Source organism: Macaca thibetana, chromosome 7, assembly GCF_024542745.1.
Source record: "Macaca thibetana thibetana isolate TM-01 chromosome 7, ASM2454274v1, whole genome shotgun sequence".
Lineage (NCBI taxonomy): Eukaryota > Metazoa > Chordata > Mammalia > Primates > Cercopithecidae > Macaca > Macaca thibetana.
In genome coordinates this window covers 150,013,438-150,034,796 of record NC_065584.1, presented here as the reverse complement: position 1 = coordinate 150,034,796, position 21,359 = coordinate 150,013,438, and the positions used below count along the sequence as shown (strand labels likewise).

At 44.1% G+C, this 21,359-nt stretch overlaps 1 protein-coding gene across 1 annotated transcript in view; it reads right to left on the bottom strand.

Annotated features, from left to right (window-relative positions):
- HACD3 (3-hydroxyacyl-CoA dehydratase 3) overlaps nt 1-20,145 on the bottom strand; it is a 49,274-nt gene extending 29,129 nt beyond the window's left edge. Inside the window, exon 1 of the mRNA XM_050796010.1 lies at nt 19,906-20,145. Within this exon, the coding sequence (XP_050651967.1) occupies nt 19,906-19,992 (87 nt within the window). The 5' untranslated portion in view covers nt 19,993-20,145. The remainder of the gene's footprint in view (nt 1-19,905) is intronic.
- Between the last annotated feature and the right edge of the window lie 1,214 nt (nt 20,146-21,359).

Below are 21,359 nucleotides of genomic sequence, written 5' to 3'. Positions count from 1 at the left end.
TACAGGCGTGCACCACCACACCTGGCTAATTTATTTATTTATTTATTTATTTATTTTCAGTAGAGATGGGATTACACCATATTGGCCAGACTGGTCTCACACTCCTGACATTGTGATCCGCCCACCTCGGCCTCCCAAAGTGCTGGGATTACAGGTGTGAGCCACCGCACCAGGCCGGGTTTTGACTTTACTTCTATCACCTGCGACCTGTCGGGCTGTCAAAACCAAAGTTCAAATTCACTTAGTTGAGCAAATGTTCGCAAGGCAAAAGCAGTTTCCGTGTTCAGCTTATCTCTCTGAGTTCCCAATTTCATTTCTACCTCGTTAACTTTTTGATGTTTTTAAGACATTTTTATTCAATACTTTCCGTTGTTTTTAATAGAAAGCTCAATCTACACAACCTAGTCCATCTCTTACTAGAAAAGAAACTGTGCTTTTGCTTATAAGAAGAGGAGTGAATAGCCAGGCCTGGTACCACGCACCTACAGTCCCAGCTACTCGGGAGGCTGAAGTGGGAGTATCACTTGAACCCAGGGGTTCGAATGCAGCTAGGGGAACATAGCAAGTAGTCAGATCCTGTCTCTAATTCTTTTAAAAAATAAAAAAGAGAAAGAGAGTGGCTGGGCAAGGTAGCTCATGCCTATAATCCCCACACTTCGGGAGGCCTAGGCAAGAGGATCACTTGACCCCAGGAGTTCAAGACTAGCCTGAACAACACAGACCCTGTCTCTACAAAAATAAAAAAAATAGCCAGGTGTGGTGGCACATGCCTGTGGTCCCAGCTACTTGGGAGGCTAAGCTGGAAGGATAACTTGAGCTGAGGAGGTCGAAGCAGCAGTGAGCTTTTATTGCACCACAGCATTCCAACCTGGGTGACAGACTAAGACTCTGTCTCAAAAAAGGAGTGAATACGGAAAAGGGAATAAGAAAACTCAAATTCACAGCAACTGTCTCTCTTTTTTTTTTTTTTTTTTTTGTTTTTGAGACAGAATCTCCCTCTGTCACCCAGGGCTGGAGTGCAGTGGTGCAATCTCGGCTCACGGCAGCCTCCACCTCCCAGGCTCAAGGATCCTCCCACCTTAGCCTCTCAAATATCTGGGACTACAGGTCCACATCACCATGCCTGGCTAATATCTTTTTAAAATTTTTCACAGACACAAGTCTCACTATGTTGCCCAGGCTGGTCCCGAACTCCTGGGCTCAAGCAATCCTCCACCTCAGCCTACCAAACTGCTGGGATTACAGGCATGAGGCACCATGCCCAGCCATCATTTTAAAAATAACAATAAAATCACTTACATCACAAGTCTGTTGTAAGGATTAAATTATAATTGCACACACAGAGCCTGGCAACTAGTAAGAATTCATATTCCGGTTGCTTTTCTTCCTCTGACTAGAGCGCCCATCTAAGTTTCCATGCCTGCTGAACACTACTTCTCTTTCAAAGTTCAGATCAAATGTTAATTCCTCTTCCCTCCTCCTCACCCTAACATCAGAATCAACAGCTTCCTTCCTACTTTGTATTCACCTTTACTATAATACTTACCACACTGTTCCATAATCATTGTTGATCGTTTAACTGCCCCTCTTGACCTGAGTTCTTTGATGGCAGGGACTGTGTCTTATTCATCTCTATATACCTAATGCCTCAATAATTGTTTAGTGAACTGAAGTCAATTCATCCCATTTTCAGAATCTCTGGCAGAACTACAAAGAGTTCACAATAAACTATCTGCTATCTAACTCTTTGGACAAGAGTTTCCTTTCTCATTCAAATCATTAGTATTTATCTTCCCATCTGTGTGATTAGTATGTGTGCAGAAGAGTTAATATAGCAGTCCTGAGGCTGCAGTCTTTAAAAGTGCCTGCTTCCAAGATCAGCCTTTGGCTGACATCTATCGAGAAACTCAGCCTTCCTCCACCCCCTAACTAATAAGGGTGGTTCAATGTTCCTAAACTGTGCCTACAAACAATGTGATTTATGGTGAATATCAACTTTCCTTCTAGGAGTCTAGAATTTTGGTACATGTTAGGCCAAGGTTACCTAAGTAACAAGCCCCCAGTAAAAATCATGGGTACTTGGCCGGGCACAGTGGCTCATGCCTGTAATCCCAAAGGCTAAGGTGGGTGGATCATGAGGTCAGGAGTTTGAGACCAGCCTGACCAATATGGTGAAACCCCGTCTCTACTTAAAATACAAAAATTAGTCAGGCGTGGTGGCGTGCGCCTGTAATCCCAGCTACTCAGGAGGCTGAGGCAGGAGAATCGCTTGAACCCAGCAGACAGAGGTTGCAGTGAGCCAAGATCGGGCCACTGCACTCCAGCCTCGGTAACAGAGTGAGAATCCGTCTCAAAAAAAAAAAAAAAAAAAAAAAAAATCATGGGTATTCAATCACTAATGGGCTTCCCTGGGCAGAAATGTTATACATAAGTCACTGCATTTTTCGTTGCTGGTGGAGCGTGCTCAAGTATACCCCCTCACAGGAGGAAAAGTGACAGAGAGGTTTATACATGGATTTCTCCAGACTCCACTCGTGCTTTTTTTCCTTTGCTGATCCTGTCCTGTATTCTGCAGCTGTGACAAACCTTAGTCATGAGTACAATTATATACTAAGTCCCACGAATCCTTTTAGCAAATCACTGAGCACACTGGTGGCTGCTGGGGACCCCCAACACTGTGTATTTTTAATGTGATCCTTTTCACCCCGATGCTTTATTTTGAAAACTTTTAAATCTACAAAAAAATTTTAAAAATAGGCCAGGCGTCGTGGCTCACGCCTGCAATCCCGGCACTTTGGAAGGCCAAAGCAGGCAGATCCCTTGACGCCAGGAGTTTGGGACCAGTCTGAACTCCAGCCTGGGCGACAGAGCAAGACCCTGTCTCAAGTAAAAAAAGAAAAAATAGTATAATGAAAACTCATATACCTTCTGCCAATTGATTGCTAAATGTCATATTTGTTTTTCTTTTAGGGTGGGGGTAGCCACCATTCTACAAAATATAAAGCTCCCAATATTTGCTTTTTATATGCATACTTTTTTGCTGAATTATTTCAAATGAGCTGCAGACATCATATTTCACCTCCAAATATTTCCTCTCCTAAGAAATTATATTCTCTTGCATAATTATCAAAGCTTTCTAATACCTAAGAACAATAACTCCATATTATCTAATAAAAAATCTACATTAAGAATCGTCTCAAAGATGTTCAATTGTTTCTGTTATTTACTGTAATGCAACCCAACTACTCCAAAACTTGACTTAAAACAACTATTTTATTATCTTACGTGATTCTACAGGTTGACTGGGCTTCAGCTATATAGTTCTATTCCACGTGATGTTGGCTGGGACTATAGTATATTGGGCTGGAATATTCAAGATGGGTCGCTCACTTAGCTCCTAATTGTTGTTGGCTGTCATTGGGGAGTTCAGCTAAAACTGTTGACCAGAATAACTATATTTGGCCATTCCATGTGGCTTGGGTCTCTCGCAGCAGGGCTGCTCAGTTCCGAGAGGGAATGTCTCAAGAGCAAGTGCTCCAAGAGAGAAGAAGTGGAAGCTGGCAGTCCTCTTACAAAGAGCAAGCCTGGAACTGGTCACAGCATCATTTTCCAGCATTCTATTCACTAAGCTGCCAGAGGGCCTGCCCAGATTCAGGGAAAGAGGAAATAAACTGCGAGTCTTGATGGCACTCTTGATGCAGTTATCCTGAAGCCACTATATTTACACTTTTTTAAAAAAATCCAGGATCCAATCCAGGTTCATACACTCCTCTTGATTGTCATGCCTATTTTTATTTAATACAGACTTACACTTTTATTTATTAACCCATGCCAGTTGTCTGGTAAAATGTATCATATTCTGGATTTGTCTAGCCATTCCTTCATATTAACCATTTTTAGCAAAAATATTTCATAGGTGATATGGTTACATATGGCATCCTTATGTTAGATGGTGATGATAAATTTGGTCATTAAATTGAGAAGGTGACTGCCAGAACTTTCCACTGTAGTGTTCCCTTTTGTAATTAGCAAGTTACCTAATAGTGTAATCTGCCATTCCCTCACAACACTCTTTCATCCAATGGTATGGTCAACTATTGTTAATCTTTACCTGATGCAATTTTATACTGGAGGTCACAAAATTATAATTTTCTTTCTTTTTTTTTTTTTTTTTTTGAGACGGAGTTTCCTTGTTACCCAGGCTGGAGTGCCACGGTGCAATCTCAGCTCACCGCAACCTCCACCTCCCAGGTTCAAGCAGTTCTCCTGCCTCAGCCTCCCGAGTAGCTGGGATTACAGACATGTGCAACCATGCCCGGCTAATTTTGTATTTTTAGTAGAGATGGAGTTTCTCCATGTTGGTCAGACTGGTCTCAAACTCCCAACCTCAGGAGATCTGCTGGCCTCGGTCTCCCAAAGTGCTGGGATTACAGGCATGAGCCACTGTGCCCAGCAAAATTATAACTTTCTAATTCAACCATTCATTTTTCATTTTCTAGTTGGCATTCTTCTGTAAAAAAAGAGTTTTCCCTTTTTCTCTTCTCTCCCTCTCTTTTTTATTGAAATTTTTATTGAGATAATAGTAGATTCACATGTAGCTCTAAGAAAGAAATATATACACCTACCGTGTACCCACAAAAATAAAAATTTTAAAAAAAGAAATAGTACTGAGAGATCCCTTATACGCTTTGCCTAGTTTCCCCCAATGGTAGCATTTTACAAAACTATAGCATAAAATCAAAATCAGGATACTGACATTGACACAACCCACCTATGTTATTCAGATTTCCCAGTTTTACTTGCATTCGCTTGCAGGTATGTGCATGTGCGTCTGTGTGTTAAGTTCTACACAATTTGATCACATGTACAGGTTCATCTACCTACTGTCACAGTCAAGATACTGAATAGCTCTAGATCCCTCGTGGTGCCTTTGCAAACACCACCAGCCTGTACCCTCTCTGGTCTACATTTCTTTTTTACTATCGCTATGGACTCACGGATTTTCTTTTTTTTTTTTTTTTTGAGATGGAGTCTTGCTCTGTCACCCAGGCTGGAGTGCAGTGGCGGCAATCTCGGCTCACTGCAAGCTCCGCCTCCCGGGTGGTTCACGCCATTCTCCTGCCTCAGCCTCCGAAATAGCGGGGACTACAGGCGCTCGCCACCACGCCCAGGTAATTTTTTGTATTTTGTAGTAGAGATGGGGTTTCACCATGTTAGCCAGGATGGTCTCTATCTCCTGACCTCGTGATCCGCCCACCTCGGCCTCCCAAAGTGCTGGGATAACAGGCATGAGCCACTGCACTCGATAGACTCATGGATTTTCTTTTGTGATCCGCTCAGCCAAATTCCATTACCATTATTACTCTTTCTGATGTTCAAATTGTCACCAACTTGGCCAGTAGAAATCCCTTCAAACCAAATCCTGTATGATTCTGACATGACCGTGTACCCTTTGAGGATATTGTTCTTTCTCTGGCACAGATTTGAAATAATTGGCCATTTCTTCAAGGAGGCATAGTTCCTTCGGTTGGAAATGGTAATGTAGAAGCCATGATCTAGGTACACTGAGGTATAGTTAATGTTCATCTTTCAGTGGGCTACCTAGGAATTTTTAAAATGATGATGTCATAGTGATGTTTCCAAGTCAAGCTATTACAAGGCTTCTCCTTACCTTGTTATTTAAGATTTATATCTCTTAACAGTGAAAATCTTCCTAATAACATTAGCACATTTATATATTTGTTTTATCCTAAAAAAGTTTCAGAATTAGAATATCAACTTTTTTTGCCAACAGTAAACCTACTACTTACTTGCAGAAGTTTCTTTGTGGAAAATAAGAAAAAAGATAGAAAACTTATATTCAATTTTTAAAAAAAGGAAAGGGAAAAATAACCCTTCTAAGTGCAACATTTAATTGCAGTTCTTTTTGTCCTTAGAATATATTCCAGTAAAAGGGGGGAAGGTTGACTTTTAAAAAGGACATAATCTACTAAAGAACCAGAGTACTATGTTCAAATATTATTTGTATTGATTAATTTATCCGTAAGATTTTATCATCAATTTGATATACAGTTAGGTCCTTTTGGTTCTGTTTATTTAATTTGCTTTTTACTTTTTTTTTTTTTTTTGGAGACAGAGTGTCACTCTGTCGCCAGGTTGGAGTGCAGTGGCGCGATCTCGGCTTACTGCAACCTCTGCCTCCCAGGTTCAAGCGATTCTCCTGCCTCAGCCTCCTGAGTAGCTGGGATTACAGGCATGTGCCACTACGCCCAGCTAATTTCTGTATTTGTAGTAGAGACAGGGTTTCCCCATGTTGGCCAAGATGGTCTCGATCTCTTGACCTTGTGGTCTGCCCGCCTCGGCCTCCCAAAGTGCTGGGATTACAGGCGTGAGCCACCAGGCCTGGCCTCCTTTTTTTTTTTTTTTTTTTAAATACAATTTTATCTTTGAATATGTAAAACATTCCCATTGTTCAAAATTCAAACTTTATGAAATGATTTCCTCAGAAGTCTTGCTCCCAAACCCATCCTCCTCTACCACATTCCTATTCCCCACATACCGGTAACCATTTCATTCACTTCTGGTTTATCTATTCTCTGTATATGCGTGTTTTGCAAAAATTCACAAATATATTTAGATATTCCTATTTTCATCCAGGCACAGTGACTTATGCCTGTAATCCCAGCACTTTGGGGGACCAAGGCGGTTAGATCGCTTGAGCTCAAGAGTTCGAAACCAGCCTGGGCAATATGGTGAAACCCTGTCTCTACAAAAAATACAAAAATTAGCCTGGCGTGGTGGCATGTGCCTGTAGTCCCAGCAACTTGGGAGACTGAGGTAGGAGGATCGCTTGCTCCTGGAAGGTGGAGACTGCAGTAAGCCAGGATCACACCACTGCACTCCAGCCTGGGTGACAGAGTGAGATCCTGTCTCAAACAAACATACAAAACAATTCGCTCTGTTGACCAGGCTGGGGTGCAGTGGCCGGATCTCAGCTCACTGCAAGCTCCGCCTCCTGGGTTTACGCCATTCTCCTGCCTCAGCCTCCCGAGTAGCTGGGACTACAGGCACCCGCCACCTCGACCAGCTAGTTTTTTGTATTTTTTCGTAGAGACGGGGTTTCACCGTGTTAGCCAGGATGATCTTGATCTCCTGACCTTGTGATCCGCCCGTCTCGGCCTCCCAAAGTGCTGGGATTACAGGCTTGAGCCACCGCGCCCGGCCCTTTTTTTTTTTTTTTTTTTTGAGACGGAGTCTCTGTCCCCAGGCTGGAGTGCAGTGGTGTGATGTTGGCTCACTGCAACCTCTGCCTCCTGGGTTCAAGCAATTCTCCTGCCTCAGCCTCCCGAGTAGCTGGGACTACAGGCGCGAGCCACCATACCCCGCTAATTTTTGTATTTTTAGTAGAGACAGGGTTTCACCATGTTAGTCAGGATGGTCTCATTCTCTTGACCTTGTGGTCTACCCACCTGGGCCTCCCAAAGTGCTGGGATTACAGGCGGGAGCCACCGCACCCAGCCAAAACAGATATTCTTACTTTCCCTCCTTTCTATACAAAAAGTAGCATACAATATACATTCTTATACATCTTGCTTTTTTTTTTTCATCTAAATAAATCCTTGTGAGTTCATAAAGATCTTACTCTTTCTTGTTATAGCTGTATAACACTCAACTGGGTGTATGTATCAGTTGGTATTGTCTTCTAATCCCCCCTTTTGGGGACATAGACAATTTCAAAGAATACTAACCAACTTGAGGTTACTATAAGACCACGGTAAAATGAAACAAAACAAGACCATTGCATAAATTTGTCTAATGACAGGTCACTATGCCCACCACAAAATACCAAATCATAGAACTGTCCCTGCTTTCTGTCAACATCCAATCTATAGCAGACCCCACTTCCTTAGACACCCCCACCATTACCCAACCAAAGCCCAAATCCCATATAACGAGGTCTTTTTTAACACCCTCTTACTGAGATACCACGTATTTCCCTACAGTGTGTGTTTTCCCTCACTGGAACAAGCAATAAACCCACCTTATTTAACTACAAGGTGTGTTTTGGTGATCTTTGGCTGAACAGCATTGACAGTTTAAATAAACTCTCAGAGAGCTCTTTCAATAAATTTAAAATGCTCAAAGTAATAAGAAAGCTTATATCACAGTATAATCAGCAGCATTTTTCCCCTCATTATCATGAGGGAAAAAAATAAAACAGTGGTGGATTTTGCAATCAATTAAGTCTAAGATATCATAAAATTCTATTTTCACCGAGACTACTGCCCTGAACTCTGTATTTGTATAGTTATATCACTAGTTCACATTTTCACATGGAAATTGTTTAAAACAAGACTCTCAAACTAGTATGTCCAAAAGGGGACTCTTGATTTTGGCCCCTAAACCTCTTCTGCAGTCTTAATCATTTCAGTAAACTGTACTGTCATCTACTCTGTGCTTAAATCAAAATCCTAAGACTAGTCATTAATTCTTTTCTCTTCCTCTCCAACAAGTCCATCAAGGCCTCAAGGTTCTCTTCAGATATATCTCAAATGTGATGGCTCTCCACCCCCACAACCCTAAACTGAGCCACCTCATCTCTCACCCATACTACTATAACAGCCTCCCTAAATGGTTTTCTAGAGTTCACTTTGCCCCTTTATAATCCACATAGAAGCCAGAATAATCTTTTTTGAAACACAAATCCTACAAAGTCACTTCTCTGCTTAAAACTCTTTAATAGTTTCCCATTGCTCTTACAATAAAACCCAAGCTCCTTACCATGGCAACAAGGCTCTACATGACCTACATCTTGCAAACCCTTCTATCCTCGTCTCCCTCTAACTTATTCCTCACTATGCTCCAAACATACTAATATCCTTTCTGCTCCTGGAACCCCCACTAAGCCTTTGCCTGCCTCTAAGTCTGTGGACTTGTTGGAATGTTCTTCCCCCAGCTTTCTGCACAATTTATCTTTCAAGTTTCACCCAGCTAGAATATCACCTCTTCAAGGAAGTCTTCCCTGACCACTCTATTTAAAATAGACTCTACCAATTATTCTCTATTTCATCACCCTCTTTATTTCCCTCATAGCACTTTATCTAGGTAATTATTTATTAACATATCTATTGCCTGTCTCCCTCCATCTGAAGGTAGTGCCTTTACATGTGTTGCTCACTACTGAATATCTAGTACTTAGCACTATGCCTGGAGCGGTCAACAGTTACAAGATTATTTAACTTACTGCTTTATAAGTACTTTTGTACTGTGGTAATAAACAACTTAGACTTACTGATTTCTGTTATGAAATATTTCAAGCAATCAGACAAACAGAAAAATATAGCAAACACCACTATACCTAACATCAATTAGCATTTTGTTTTATTTGCCTCAATTTTTAAAAAAAGAAATAAAACAGACACAGATACATTATATAATTACTCAATCCCAATACCCTCTCTCCCTCAAACATGCCCCAACTTTGCAGGTAACCACTCTTCCAGCATTGGAGTTTGTCATTTCCACTGTATTTCTTTATTCACTTACAACATGTTGGGCATTCACAATATACAGTATGATTTTACATGTCACATAAATAATTTCATACTGCCTGTATCATTCTTCAACTTGCTTATTTGATATTATATTTCTAAGCTTTAATTCCATAAAGATGGTTCTGTTTCGTTCATCGTGGCTGTTGTACAGTGTGCCATTGTATAAATATACCACAATTTATCCATTTTCCAGCTGACAAAAATTGAGGCTGCTTTCAATCTTTTGCTGCAATGAACATTCTACCTCCACCTGCATATGTGTAAGAGCTTCTCTAAAAAAACAAAACTTCCAAGTCATAAAGACATACAACTTCAGCTTGACAACATGGTGCGGAACTGTTCTCCAAATCAGTTGTGCCGATTAGTACTTCCACCAACTGTATAAAAAAATGTCCGGCCGGGCGCGGTGGCTCACGCGTGTAATTCCAGCACTTTGGGAGGCCGAGGCGGGCGGATCACGAGGTCAGGAGATCAAGACCATCCTGGCTAACACGGTGAAATCCCGTCTCTACCAAAAATACAAAAAAATTAGCCGGGCGTGGTGGCGGGTGCCTGCAGTCCCAGCTACTCGGGAGGCTGAGGCAGGAGAATGGCGTGAACCCCGGAGGCGGAGCTTGCAGTGAGCCGAGATCGCGCCACTGCACTCCAGCCTGGGTGACAGAGCGAGACTCTGTCTCGAAAAAAAGAAAAAAAAAAATGTCCGGCCGAGCACGGTGGCTCACATCTGCAATCCTAGCACTTTGGGAGGCCAAGGCAGGCAGATTACTTGAGGTCAGGAGTTCGAGACCAGCATGGCCAACATGGTGAAACCCCGTCTCTACTAAAAATACAAAAATTAGCAGGGCGTGATGGTGGGCGCCGGTAGTCCCAGCTACCTGGGAGGCTGAGGCGAGAGAATCACTTGAGCCCGGGAGGTAGAGACTGCAGTGAGCGGAGATCTCGCCACTGCACTCCAGCCTGGGCAACAGGGTGAGACTCTGTCTCAAAAAAAAAAATGTCCTGTCGCTGAACATTCTCACAAACACTTAGTCATGTCAGGCTTTTTCATTTTTCCCACTCTAATGTGAGAAACAGTATCCTATCATTTTAATTTACGGGCACACCTTGGAGCTATTGTAGGTTTTGTTCCAGACCACCACAATAAAGCTAATATCACAATAAAGTGAGTCACACAAATTTTTTGGTTTCTCGGTATATATAAATGTTATGTTTATATTATACTATAGTCTATTAAGTATGCAGTATTATTCTAAAAAACAGTGTACATACCTTAACTTTAAAAATATTTCATTGCTAAAAAATGCTAATGATCATGTGAGCTTTCAGGGAGTTGTAATCTTTCTGCTAGTGGCGGGTCCTGCCTCAATGTTGATGGCTGTGGACTGATCCAGGTGGTGACTGCTGAAGGCTGGGGTGGCTGTGACAATTTCTTAAAGGAGGACAACAATGAAGTTTGTCTCATTGATTGAGTCTTCCTTTCACTAAAGATTTCTTTGCAGCATGCAATGCTCTTTGATACTGTTTTACCCAGAGGAGAACTTCTTTTAAAATCAGAGCATCCTCTCAACCCCGCCACTACTTTATTAACTAAGTTTATGAAATAGTATAAATCCTTCGTTGTCATTTCAAGAATGTTCAGAGCATCTTCATCAGAAATAGATTCCATTTCAATAAATCACTTTCTTTGCTCATCCATAAGCAGCAACTCCTCATCCCTTCAAGTTTTATCATGAGATTACTGCATTCAGTCACACCTTCAGGCTCCACTTCTAAGTCTAGTTCTCTTGCTATTTCCACCACACCTGCAGTTACTACCTCCACTGAAGTCTTGAACCCCTCAAAATCATCCATGAGGGTTGGATTCCACTTCTTCCAAACTCCTGTTCATTTTTATATTTTGACCTCTTCCTATGAATCACAAATGTTCTTTTTTTTTTTTTTTTTTTTTTTTTGAGACGGAGTCTCGCTCTGCCACCCAGGCTGGAGTGCAGTGGCCCGATCTCAGCTCACTGCAAGCTCCGCCTCCCGGGTTTACGCCATTCTCCTGCCTCAGCCTCCCGAGTAGCTGGGACTACAGGCGCCCGCCACCTCGCCCAGCTAAGTTTTTTGTATTTTTTAGTAGAGACGGGGTTTCACTGTGTTAGCCAGGATGGTCTCGATCTCCTGACCTCGTGATCCGCCCGTCTCGGCCTCCCAAAGTGCTGGGATTACAGGCTTGAGCCACCGCGCCCGGCCCACAAATGTTCTTAATGGTATTTAGAATGGTGAATCCTTTCCAGAAGGTTTTCAATTGACTTTGCCCAGACCCATCACTACCTACGACAGTTTTAACCTTACGGAAAGTATTTTCTGAATAAGACCTGACAGTCAAAATTACTTCTTGATCCATGGGCTGCAGAAGGAATGTTATGTTAGCAGGCATGAAAACAACATTAATCTCCTTGACATTTCCATCAGCACTCTTAGGTGGGACTAGGTGCACTGTCAATGAGCAGAAGTATTTTGAAAGGAATACATATTTTTTTTTCTGAGAAGTTGGCCTCAACAGTGGGTTTAAAATATTCAGTAAACCATTCTGTAAACAAATGTGCTATCATCCAGGAGTCATTGTTCCACTTACAGAGCATAGGCAGAGTAGATTTAGCATAATACCTTTTTTTTTTTTTTTTGAGACAGAGTCTCGCTCCATTGCCCAGGCTGGAGTGCAGTGGTGCGATCTCGGCTCACTGCAACCTCTGCCTCCCAGATCCAAGCGATTCTCCTGCCTCAGCCTCCCAAGTAGCTGGGATTAAAGGCGCCCACCACCATGCCCAGCTAATTTTTTGTATTTTTTAGTAGAGATGGGGTTTCACCATGTTGGTCAGCCTGGTCTTGAACTCCTGACCTCAGGTGATCCACCTGCCTTGGTCTCCCAAAGTGCTGAGGGATTACAGACATGAGCCACCACGCCCGGCTGATTTAACATAATTCTTAAGGGCCCTAGGATTTTCAGAATGGTAAAGGGGCACTGGCTTCAACTTCAAGCCACCAGCTGCATTAGCCCCTAACAAAAGAGTCAGACTGTCCTTTGAAGCTTTGAGGCCAGGCATTGACTTCTCCTCTCTAAATATGAAAGTCCTCCATGGCATCTTCTTCAGTAGAAGGCTGTTACATTGAAAATCTGTTGTTCAGTGTAGCCACCTTCATCAAGGATCTTAGTTAGATCTTCTGGATAACTTGCTGCAGTTTCTACAATCAGCACTTGTAGCTTCACTTCGCACTTTTATGTTACGGAGCCTTTCCTTAAGCCGCATAAATCAACTTCTGCTAGCTTCAAATTTCTCTTCTGCAGCTTCCTCACCTCTCAGCCTTCACAGAACTGAAAGAGTTGGGGCCTTGTTCTGGATTAGGCTTTGGCTTAAGAGAATGTCATGGGCCGGGTGCGGTGGCTCACGCCTGTAATCCCAGCACTTTGGGAGGCTGAGACAGGTGGATCACGAGGTGAGGAGATCGAGACCATCCTGGCTAACACAGTGAAACTCCATCTCTACTAAAAATACAAAAAAATTAGCTGGGCGTAGTGGCGGGCACCTGTAGTCCCAGCTACTCACAAGGCTGAGGCAGGAGAATGGCGTGAACCCGGGAGGTGGAGCTTCCAGTGAGCCGAGATCGTGCCACCGCACTCCAGCCTAGGCAACTGAGCGAGACTCCATCTCAAAAAAAAAAAAAAAAAGAGAATGTCATGGCTGAATTATATTCTATCCAGACCAAACTTTCTCCATATCATCAATATGACTATTTTGCTTTCTTATCATTTGTGTGTTCACTGGAGTAGCACTTTTAATTTCCTTCAAAAACTGTTTCTTTGCATTCACAACTTGGCTGTTTGGTGCAAGAGGCGTAGCTTTCAGCCTGTCTCAGTTTTGACATGCTTTCCTCACTAAGCTTAATGATTTACAGCTTTTGATTTAAAGTGAGACATGTGCAACTCTTCATTTTAACACTTAGAAGCCATTGTATGGCTTTTTTGTTTTGTTTTGTTTTTGACACAGTCTCACTCTGCCACTGGAGTGCAGTGGCGTGATCTCGGCTCACTGCAACTTCAGCCTCCCAGGTTCAAGTGATTCTCCTGCCTTAGCCTCCTGAGTAGTTAGGATTACAGGCACCCACCACCACACCTGGCTAATTTTTGTATATTTTTAGGAGAGACGGGGTTTCACCATGTTGGTCAGGCTGGTCTCCTGACCTCAAGTGATCCCCCCACCACAGCCTCCCAAGGTGCTGAGATTACAGGCATGAGCCATCACACCCGGCCCCACTGTAGGGTTATTAACTGGCCTAATTTCAATATTGTTGTGTCTCAGAGGACAGAGGCCCAAGGAGAGGGAGAGAGATGGAGGAATGGCCAGTGAGAGCAGTCAGAACACACACATTTATCGATTAAGTTCACCATCTTATATAGGTGTATTTCATTTTGCCACAAAACGATCACAATAGTGGCTGGGCACAGTGGCTCACACCTGTAATTCCAACACTTTGGGAGGCCGAGGTGGCAGACCACTTGAGCTTAGGAGCTCGAGACCAGCCTGGACAACATGGCAAAACCTTGTCTCTACAAAAAATACAAAAACTAGCTGGGCACAGTGGCACACGCCTGCAGTTCCAGCTACTCGGGAAGCTGAGGTGGAAGGAACATTTGAGGCTGGGAGGGGGAGGTTGCGGTGGGCCAAGATCACACTACTGCACTCCAGCCTGGGTGACAGAGTGAGACCCTGTCTCAAAACTAAATTAATTAATTAATTAATTATTTTAATAAATAATCACAATAGTAACATTAAGGCTAGGCACAGTGGTTCAAGCCTGTAATCTCAGGGATCTGGGAGGCCAAGGCAAGAGGATTGCTTGAGTCCAGGAGTTTAAGACCAGCCTGGCCAACATAATGAGACCCCACCTCTAAAAAAATTTTAAAAATTAAAAATTAGCTAGGCAGGTACCTGTAGTCCTACTAGGGAGGCTGAGCCAGGAGGACTGCTCAAGCCCAGGAGTTCAAGGCTACAGTGAGCTATGATCACATTGCTGCACTCCAATCTGAGCAACAGAGTGAGACTCTGTCTCAAAAAAAAAAAAAGAACATCAAAGATCACTGATCACAGATCACCAGAACAGATATAATAATAATGAAAAAATCTGAACTATTCCAAGAATTAACAAAATACAACACAGAGACACTAAGTGAACACATGCTGTTGGAAAAATGACCCCAACAGACTGTTGCCACAACCTTCAGTTTGTCAAACCCGCATTATCTGCAAAGCACAATAAAGCAAAGCACAATAAAACAAGGTATGCCTGTACATGTGCCTGATCATAATTGCAATTCAGCATCTTTTCAGACTTACTGGTCATTCTTGTTTCCTTTTACTCTGAAATGTTTATATTATCTGCCCCTTTTTCTTTTGGGTAATATGTCTTTTGCTTATTGGTCTGTAGGTGTTCTTTAAATATTCATGGTATTAGTCATCTCTCAGTGATATGCACTGCAAATGTCTTCTTCAAGTTTGTCTTAAATGTGTCAATATTTGTCTTTAGGGTTTGCATCTTGCTTAGCACATTCTCCCACTTTCCAATATTATAAAGATAGTCTCCTATATTTCTTTTTAGTAGTTTTGCTTTATACATTTAGGTCATTAATCCACCTGAAACTGATTTTTGTGTATGGCATAAGGCAGGATCTTATTTTCTTTTTGCCATTTGGATGACCAGTTGTCCCAGTACAATTTCCTGAATAGGTCATTCTCTCCTCATTAATTTGTAAGAGCGCCTCTTGTCATACCTTAACTTTTCATATATGAAAAGGTCTACTAATAGGCTCTATTCTTCCATTGCTCTGTGTCCATCCCTCTCATCTAAGGTTTAATATCACAATCATCATAATCACTCACTTGAACTGCACACTAGAATTTGCAAAGCACTTTCAAATCCATTTTCCAATTCAAATCTCAAAATAGTCCTATGAGTTAGGCACTACTGTTCATATCCGTCTGGATGAAGAGCCGCAGGTTCATAAAGGTTAAGTGAATCATGGTCACCAGAGCGTAAGTGTAAGAACAAGGACCCAATCTCATGTGTTCAGTTAGCACTCTTTCCACCAGACTCTGTTAGGTAAGGATAGGAACAATAACTTTCAAACAGCTCTCAAACACAGCTACACTCTGTTCTCTGTTCACAACACCCAAAACAAGCACCTTGTAAATAAACCAATGCTTTAACAACTACGTTTTTCGGGACAAACATGTTCATTATGCTCATCATGAAAGTAAATTCGATTTTGAAAGTAACACTGCCGGCCGGGCGCGGTGGCTCACGCCTGTAATCCCAGCACTTTGGGAGGCCGAGACGGGCGGATCACGAGGTCAGGAGATCGAGACCATCCTGGCTAACACGGTGAAACCCCGTCTCTACTAAAAAATACAAAAAACTAGCCGGGCGAGGTGGCGGGCACCTGTAGTCCCAGCTACTCGGGAGGCTGAGGCAGGAGAATGGCGTGAACCCGGGAGGCGGAGCTTGCAGTGAGCTGAGATCCGGCCACCGCACTCCAGCCTGGGTGACAGAGCGAGACTCCGTCTCAAAAAAAAAAAGAAAGTAACACTGCCTTAGCTGGCCTCTTTGCTACTATTCACCTCAAGCACAGACAATGCCACTGCTGAAGTCTTTATTGTCCACCATTTCTCCTCACATCAGCCGTGTTCTCTCATAGTCACTAGCCCTGCAGTTCCAAAGACAGAATAGAGATGTGACAGCTGGACAGTTCTCTGTGTCAGGACGGAGGGAGACAGAGCCAATGCCTCCAAACTGGAACTTAACACTTTAAAACTCACATTTACACATAAGCTGTGGGACATGCTACAGAAAGCAGGGAGTGTTAAAGTGCTGTCCAAGAACCCCACACCTAGCTTAATGATAGACAAGAGTAGGTACTCCATAAACGATTTTTACTGAACAAATAAATGAAGCGCTTCATCCAGAGCCAGAACCACTGGTTTATTTTCTTTTTTTTAATAACAAATCTGCACATGTATAACCACTGATTTCAACAGGCTCTGCATAGAGCAATCAGTTGAGAAAGACAAAAAAAAAAAAAAAAAAAAAGGCGACCCCTGACACTCAGAAGCAGGCATAGCACTCACAGCCAGGCCATGTTATTCTCCTATGGGACATAAACAATCTCACAGAATACCAACCTCAGACAAGGTTACTCTGAAATCTTCATAAAATGAGACAGAGGCCATTTCACAACTTTGTTATAAGCACAGAGAAATACATAGTGGCTATGCCACCCATGAAATCCCAAATACCCTCTGGCCAAATTGAGTGACTGCTACTCCTATAGCAATTACAGTTTTGTTCTTATACTAGTCTCCCTGCCCTATAGATAAGATACCCAACTACAAAACTCCCATATTTTCTTACAGGATCTTCTCTAAAGTAAAACTCCAACCTCCTTAACCCTCCCCTTCCCTAATCACCAACACCCAAATCCTATAATCAGTTCTAACACCCTCCTAATGAAACACCCCAGGGTTCCCCATGGAGTATGCTCTCTCTTGATGCAATGAGTAATAAACCCAACTTGTTTAACTACCGGTATGTTATTGGTGGCCTTTGGGCATTGACACGGTTTAAGTCAGACATTACAAGTGTCTAAAAGTCTATGCCTTTCTCTTTCTGGAACATTCTCCCAGTCTTAGTTTGACAAAAATAAATCGCATTTCTGGAAGTCACCACTAACTAAATTTTTTTTTTTTTTTTGAGACAGAGTCTCGCTCTGTCGCCCAGGCTGGAGTGCAGTGGCCGGATCTCAGCTCACTGCAAGCTCCGCCTCCCAGGTTTATGCCATTCTCCTGCCTCAGCCTCCCGAAGAGCTGGGACTACAGGCACCCGCCACCTCGCCCGGCTAGATTTTTGTATTTTTTTTTAGTAGAGACGGGGTTTCACCATGTTAGCCAGGATGGTCTTGATCTCCTGACCTCGTGATCCGCCCATCTCGGCCTCCCAAAGTGCCGGGATTACAGGCTTGAGCCACCGCGCCCGGCCCACCACTAACTAAATTAAAGAAAGGTAACAAATTCCTTTAACACCAGATACCTGGTCCAACATCCAACTCCAATTCTACCAATAAACATACTCCTACACAAAACTTTTTGTTTGTATGTGATATGCCTCCTTCTAGATAGCATGCCCTTGAAAAGCTGGGTCTGACTCATCTTTGTAAATCTGTACTACCTTACATGTATTAGAGGATTGCTAACACATGTAAACACTCTTTTATGAGTGTAACATGGTGCTTTTAAACTAATGGTAGTTGAAATATGGGTGCCTCAAAACTACAGATGTGAAACCCCAGAGAAAACAAAACCTTAATAAGGGAGAAAAATTATTTATTTTTCCCCAAAATGTTTTAGATGGTTACTTTTTTTTTTTTTTTTTGAGATGGAGTTTCGCTCTTGCTGCCCAGGCTGGAGTGCAATGGCACCATCTTGGCTCACCGCAACCTCCGCCTCCCCAGTTCAAGCGATTCTCCTGCCTCAGCCTCCCAAGTAGCCAACACAGTGAATTACAGGCATGCACCACCATGCCCAGCTAATTTTGCATTTTTAGTAGAGATGGGTTTCTCCATGTTGGTCAGGCTGGTCTCGAACTCCCGACCTCAGGTGATCCACCCTCCTTGGCTTCCCAAAGTGCTGGGATTACAGGCGTGAGCCACAGCACCCCGCCTGTTCTGTACTTTTTTATTGACTGCTGGAAGAACCCTCTCTAGACGGGGACTTTGAGCCCCATCTACAAAAGATTTTGTTTGTTTTTTCCTATTCTAGTAAACCACCCTGGAGCAGTAGAGGGAGACAGCACAGAACATTTATTCATACTCTGACCCAAAAGTATAATCTCAGTCTGGATGAACACATTAAACGACACACCATGCAATGTCATAGCCTATTTAAAGGCATTCTGGCCACTACTGTCTTCATCTTTCAACAGGAAAACGGTTTATATTCCAGAAGCAAAGATTATATTAAATTCAACAAATTCAAGTCGACACTCAGAAAGCACCTACATTTTACCGGATCCATGGGTGATCCAGCCAGATGCCTGATTCAGAAGCAGAGAGAGTTAAATGGAGTGAAAGAGGTTACAAAGTGCCATAGATGTTAAGGAGAAGTTTCCAGTAAGGATGACTGTAGAAAGAACCTTCCAGAGGCTGGGTGCGGTGGCTCATGCCTGTAATCTCAGCACTTTGGGAGGCCGAGGTGGGTGGATCACCTAAGTTCAGGAGTTCGAGACCGGCCTGGCCAACATGGTGAACCCCTGTCACTACTAAAAATACAAAAATTTGCTGGGCGTGGTGGCGCCTGTAATCCCAGCTACTGGGGAGGCTGAGGCAGGAGAATCGTTTGAACCCGGGAGGCAGAGGTTGCATGAGCTGAGATGGTGCCACTGCACTCCAGCCTGGGCAACAAGAGCGAAACTCCGTCTCAAAAAAAAAGAAAAGAAAAGAAAAAGAAAGAACCTTCCAGAATGAAAACTCCAGTTTCTCGAAGCCTGGAATCTTTAGTTTGGACAGAGACATGAGGATACACAGGTCCTTGAGTGTCCGCTATTAGGTGCCTTCAGCTTCCTTATATAAAGGGTCAAGGATCTCAAACAGAAATGCTTAATGTAACTTAAGAAATTTTCAAGTTCTCTGTGCAACTCAGCAAACCTGAGCTCACAGCCTTCAGAACAGAGGGGGAAATCACTTCCTTCAGCTCTTGTGAATTTTAAAATTAAAAGTAATGAGAATGATTTCCATCACTGAACGGTTGCGAGGTGGGTGTGGCCCCCCCATCCCTCCCCTCCCCCACCCCCTGCAGCGCCCTGCCTCGGTAACGTCCGAGGGGCCTGGCTGGACCTCTTAGGCCAGCCACGGCCCAGCAAGCCACTGTCACAACTGCACCCCTAACCCAACGAGCTCATCCCACATCTCGAAGGGCCCCAGCCAACTCGAACCCCGACGGCCAGGCAGCCAGGGCCGGGCTTGGGATCCATGAAGGCCGCCGACTGCGAACAAAGAAGAGGCCGGGGGTAGCCTGAGAGGCCCAGTCCGAGCTCTCTGAGGACCCGAAGGTTCCTGCAGCCCTGGGGGGGGTTGTGCCCCCGGCCCGGGATCTGCGGGTGAGCCTCGACAAGCGCCAGCACGCCGTGAGCGCACCGCGTCGCGGACCTTCTTGGCGCACTGCAGGCTCTCCGCGCGCACACTGACAAAGAGGGCAGGGGTCCTGGCGGGTACCCGGAGCTGCGATCCCTCGCGCTTCCCGCCGCCCGACCCGGCCTTTACCTGTACGTCACTCAGCTCCACGCGCAGATACAGCTCGCGGTGTCGCTGAGCCCAGTAGACATGCGGCGTCAACACCTGATTCTCCATGGCCACACTGCCCAGGGCGCGGGGAGGCTCGGCTCGCTGCGCCTCGCTTCCTCAGGTAGTGCTCTGCTGGCGCGGGCCGAAAGCAGGCCTCAAACCCCAGCGCTCCTGAGCGCCTGCAACCCGGCACCTTGAGACACCCCACGCTCGCGGGCCGCGCTTGCGCAGTGACGCGCCGGGATGGCGGCGGCGCCAGCAGTGGGCCTTGGCGCGAGCCGAGAGGGGGCGGGGCGCAGGCGGGATGGGGCAGGCCTGGGCACAGAGACGCCGCAGCTCGTCGTGGCCGCCTAGGGAATTGGAATCAGCGGGTGGTACGCTCTCCCCACTCGTCTTCAGGGAGATGCTTTAAAATAAAGAAGGCTGGAGACTCAGGGGACCGATGGGCATGGGAAAGGGTTTGGGACGGATGTCTCTGGAAGGTCCCTCGCATTCTGTTTACTGAGTGCCTACTGTGTGCCTGGGTTTCAAAACTAAACACTGAAACAACAGAAGTGAGACACAGCCCCTTCTGTCTTAGAACTCCCTGCCTATTAAAAGATGCAAGTAATTACAGATGAAATAAGGATGATAATGGTGATAGGGGACATGGTGTGAGAGCAGCGTGGAAGAGCGTTCCAAGAAGGGAAAATAAAGACCAGGGCAGCGCTGCCCAATAAAACTGTAGGTGATGATGGAAATATTGCGCATTGTGCTCTTTAATACGGTAGCCGCTAGCCACATGAAGCTTTTGAGTACTTGACCTGAATAACTGAATTTTCAATTTGATTCACTTCTGTTCTTTTTCTTTTCTTTTCTTTTCTTTTCTTTTCTTCTCTTCTTTTCTTTCTTTTCTTTTGAAACGGAGCTTCGCTCTTGTTGCCCAGGCTGGAGTGCAATGGCGCCATCTCGGCTCACCGCAACCTCTGCCTCCCGGGTTCAAGCGATTCTCCTGCCTCAGCCTCCCAAGTAGCTGGGATTACAGGCATGCGTAACAACCCCCGGCTAATTTTGTATTTTTAGTAGAGACGGGGTTTCTCCATGTTGGTCAGGCTGGCCTGGAACTCCCGACCTCAGGTGATCCGCCCGCCTTGGCCTTCCAAAGTGCTGAGATTACAGGCGTGAGCCACCGCGCCCGGTCAATTTTATTCACTTCTAATTTAAACTTAAATATCCATATTATTGGTGGCTATTCTATTGGACAGTGCAGGAGGCTGTCTCTAAAAAATAGGAAACTCAAACTAGAGACAACACTCATTTATGTCTTACTTAAACTGTCTTGTCTGTATCGGCTTTCATCCCCAAGTTCTTCTGCAGGGAAGAATTTAATGGGAAGAAATATTTCTATGAAAACTAGAATTCTGGGACAAAAATGGAACTCATATTCAATTCTG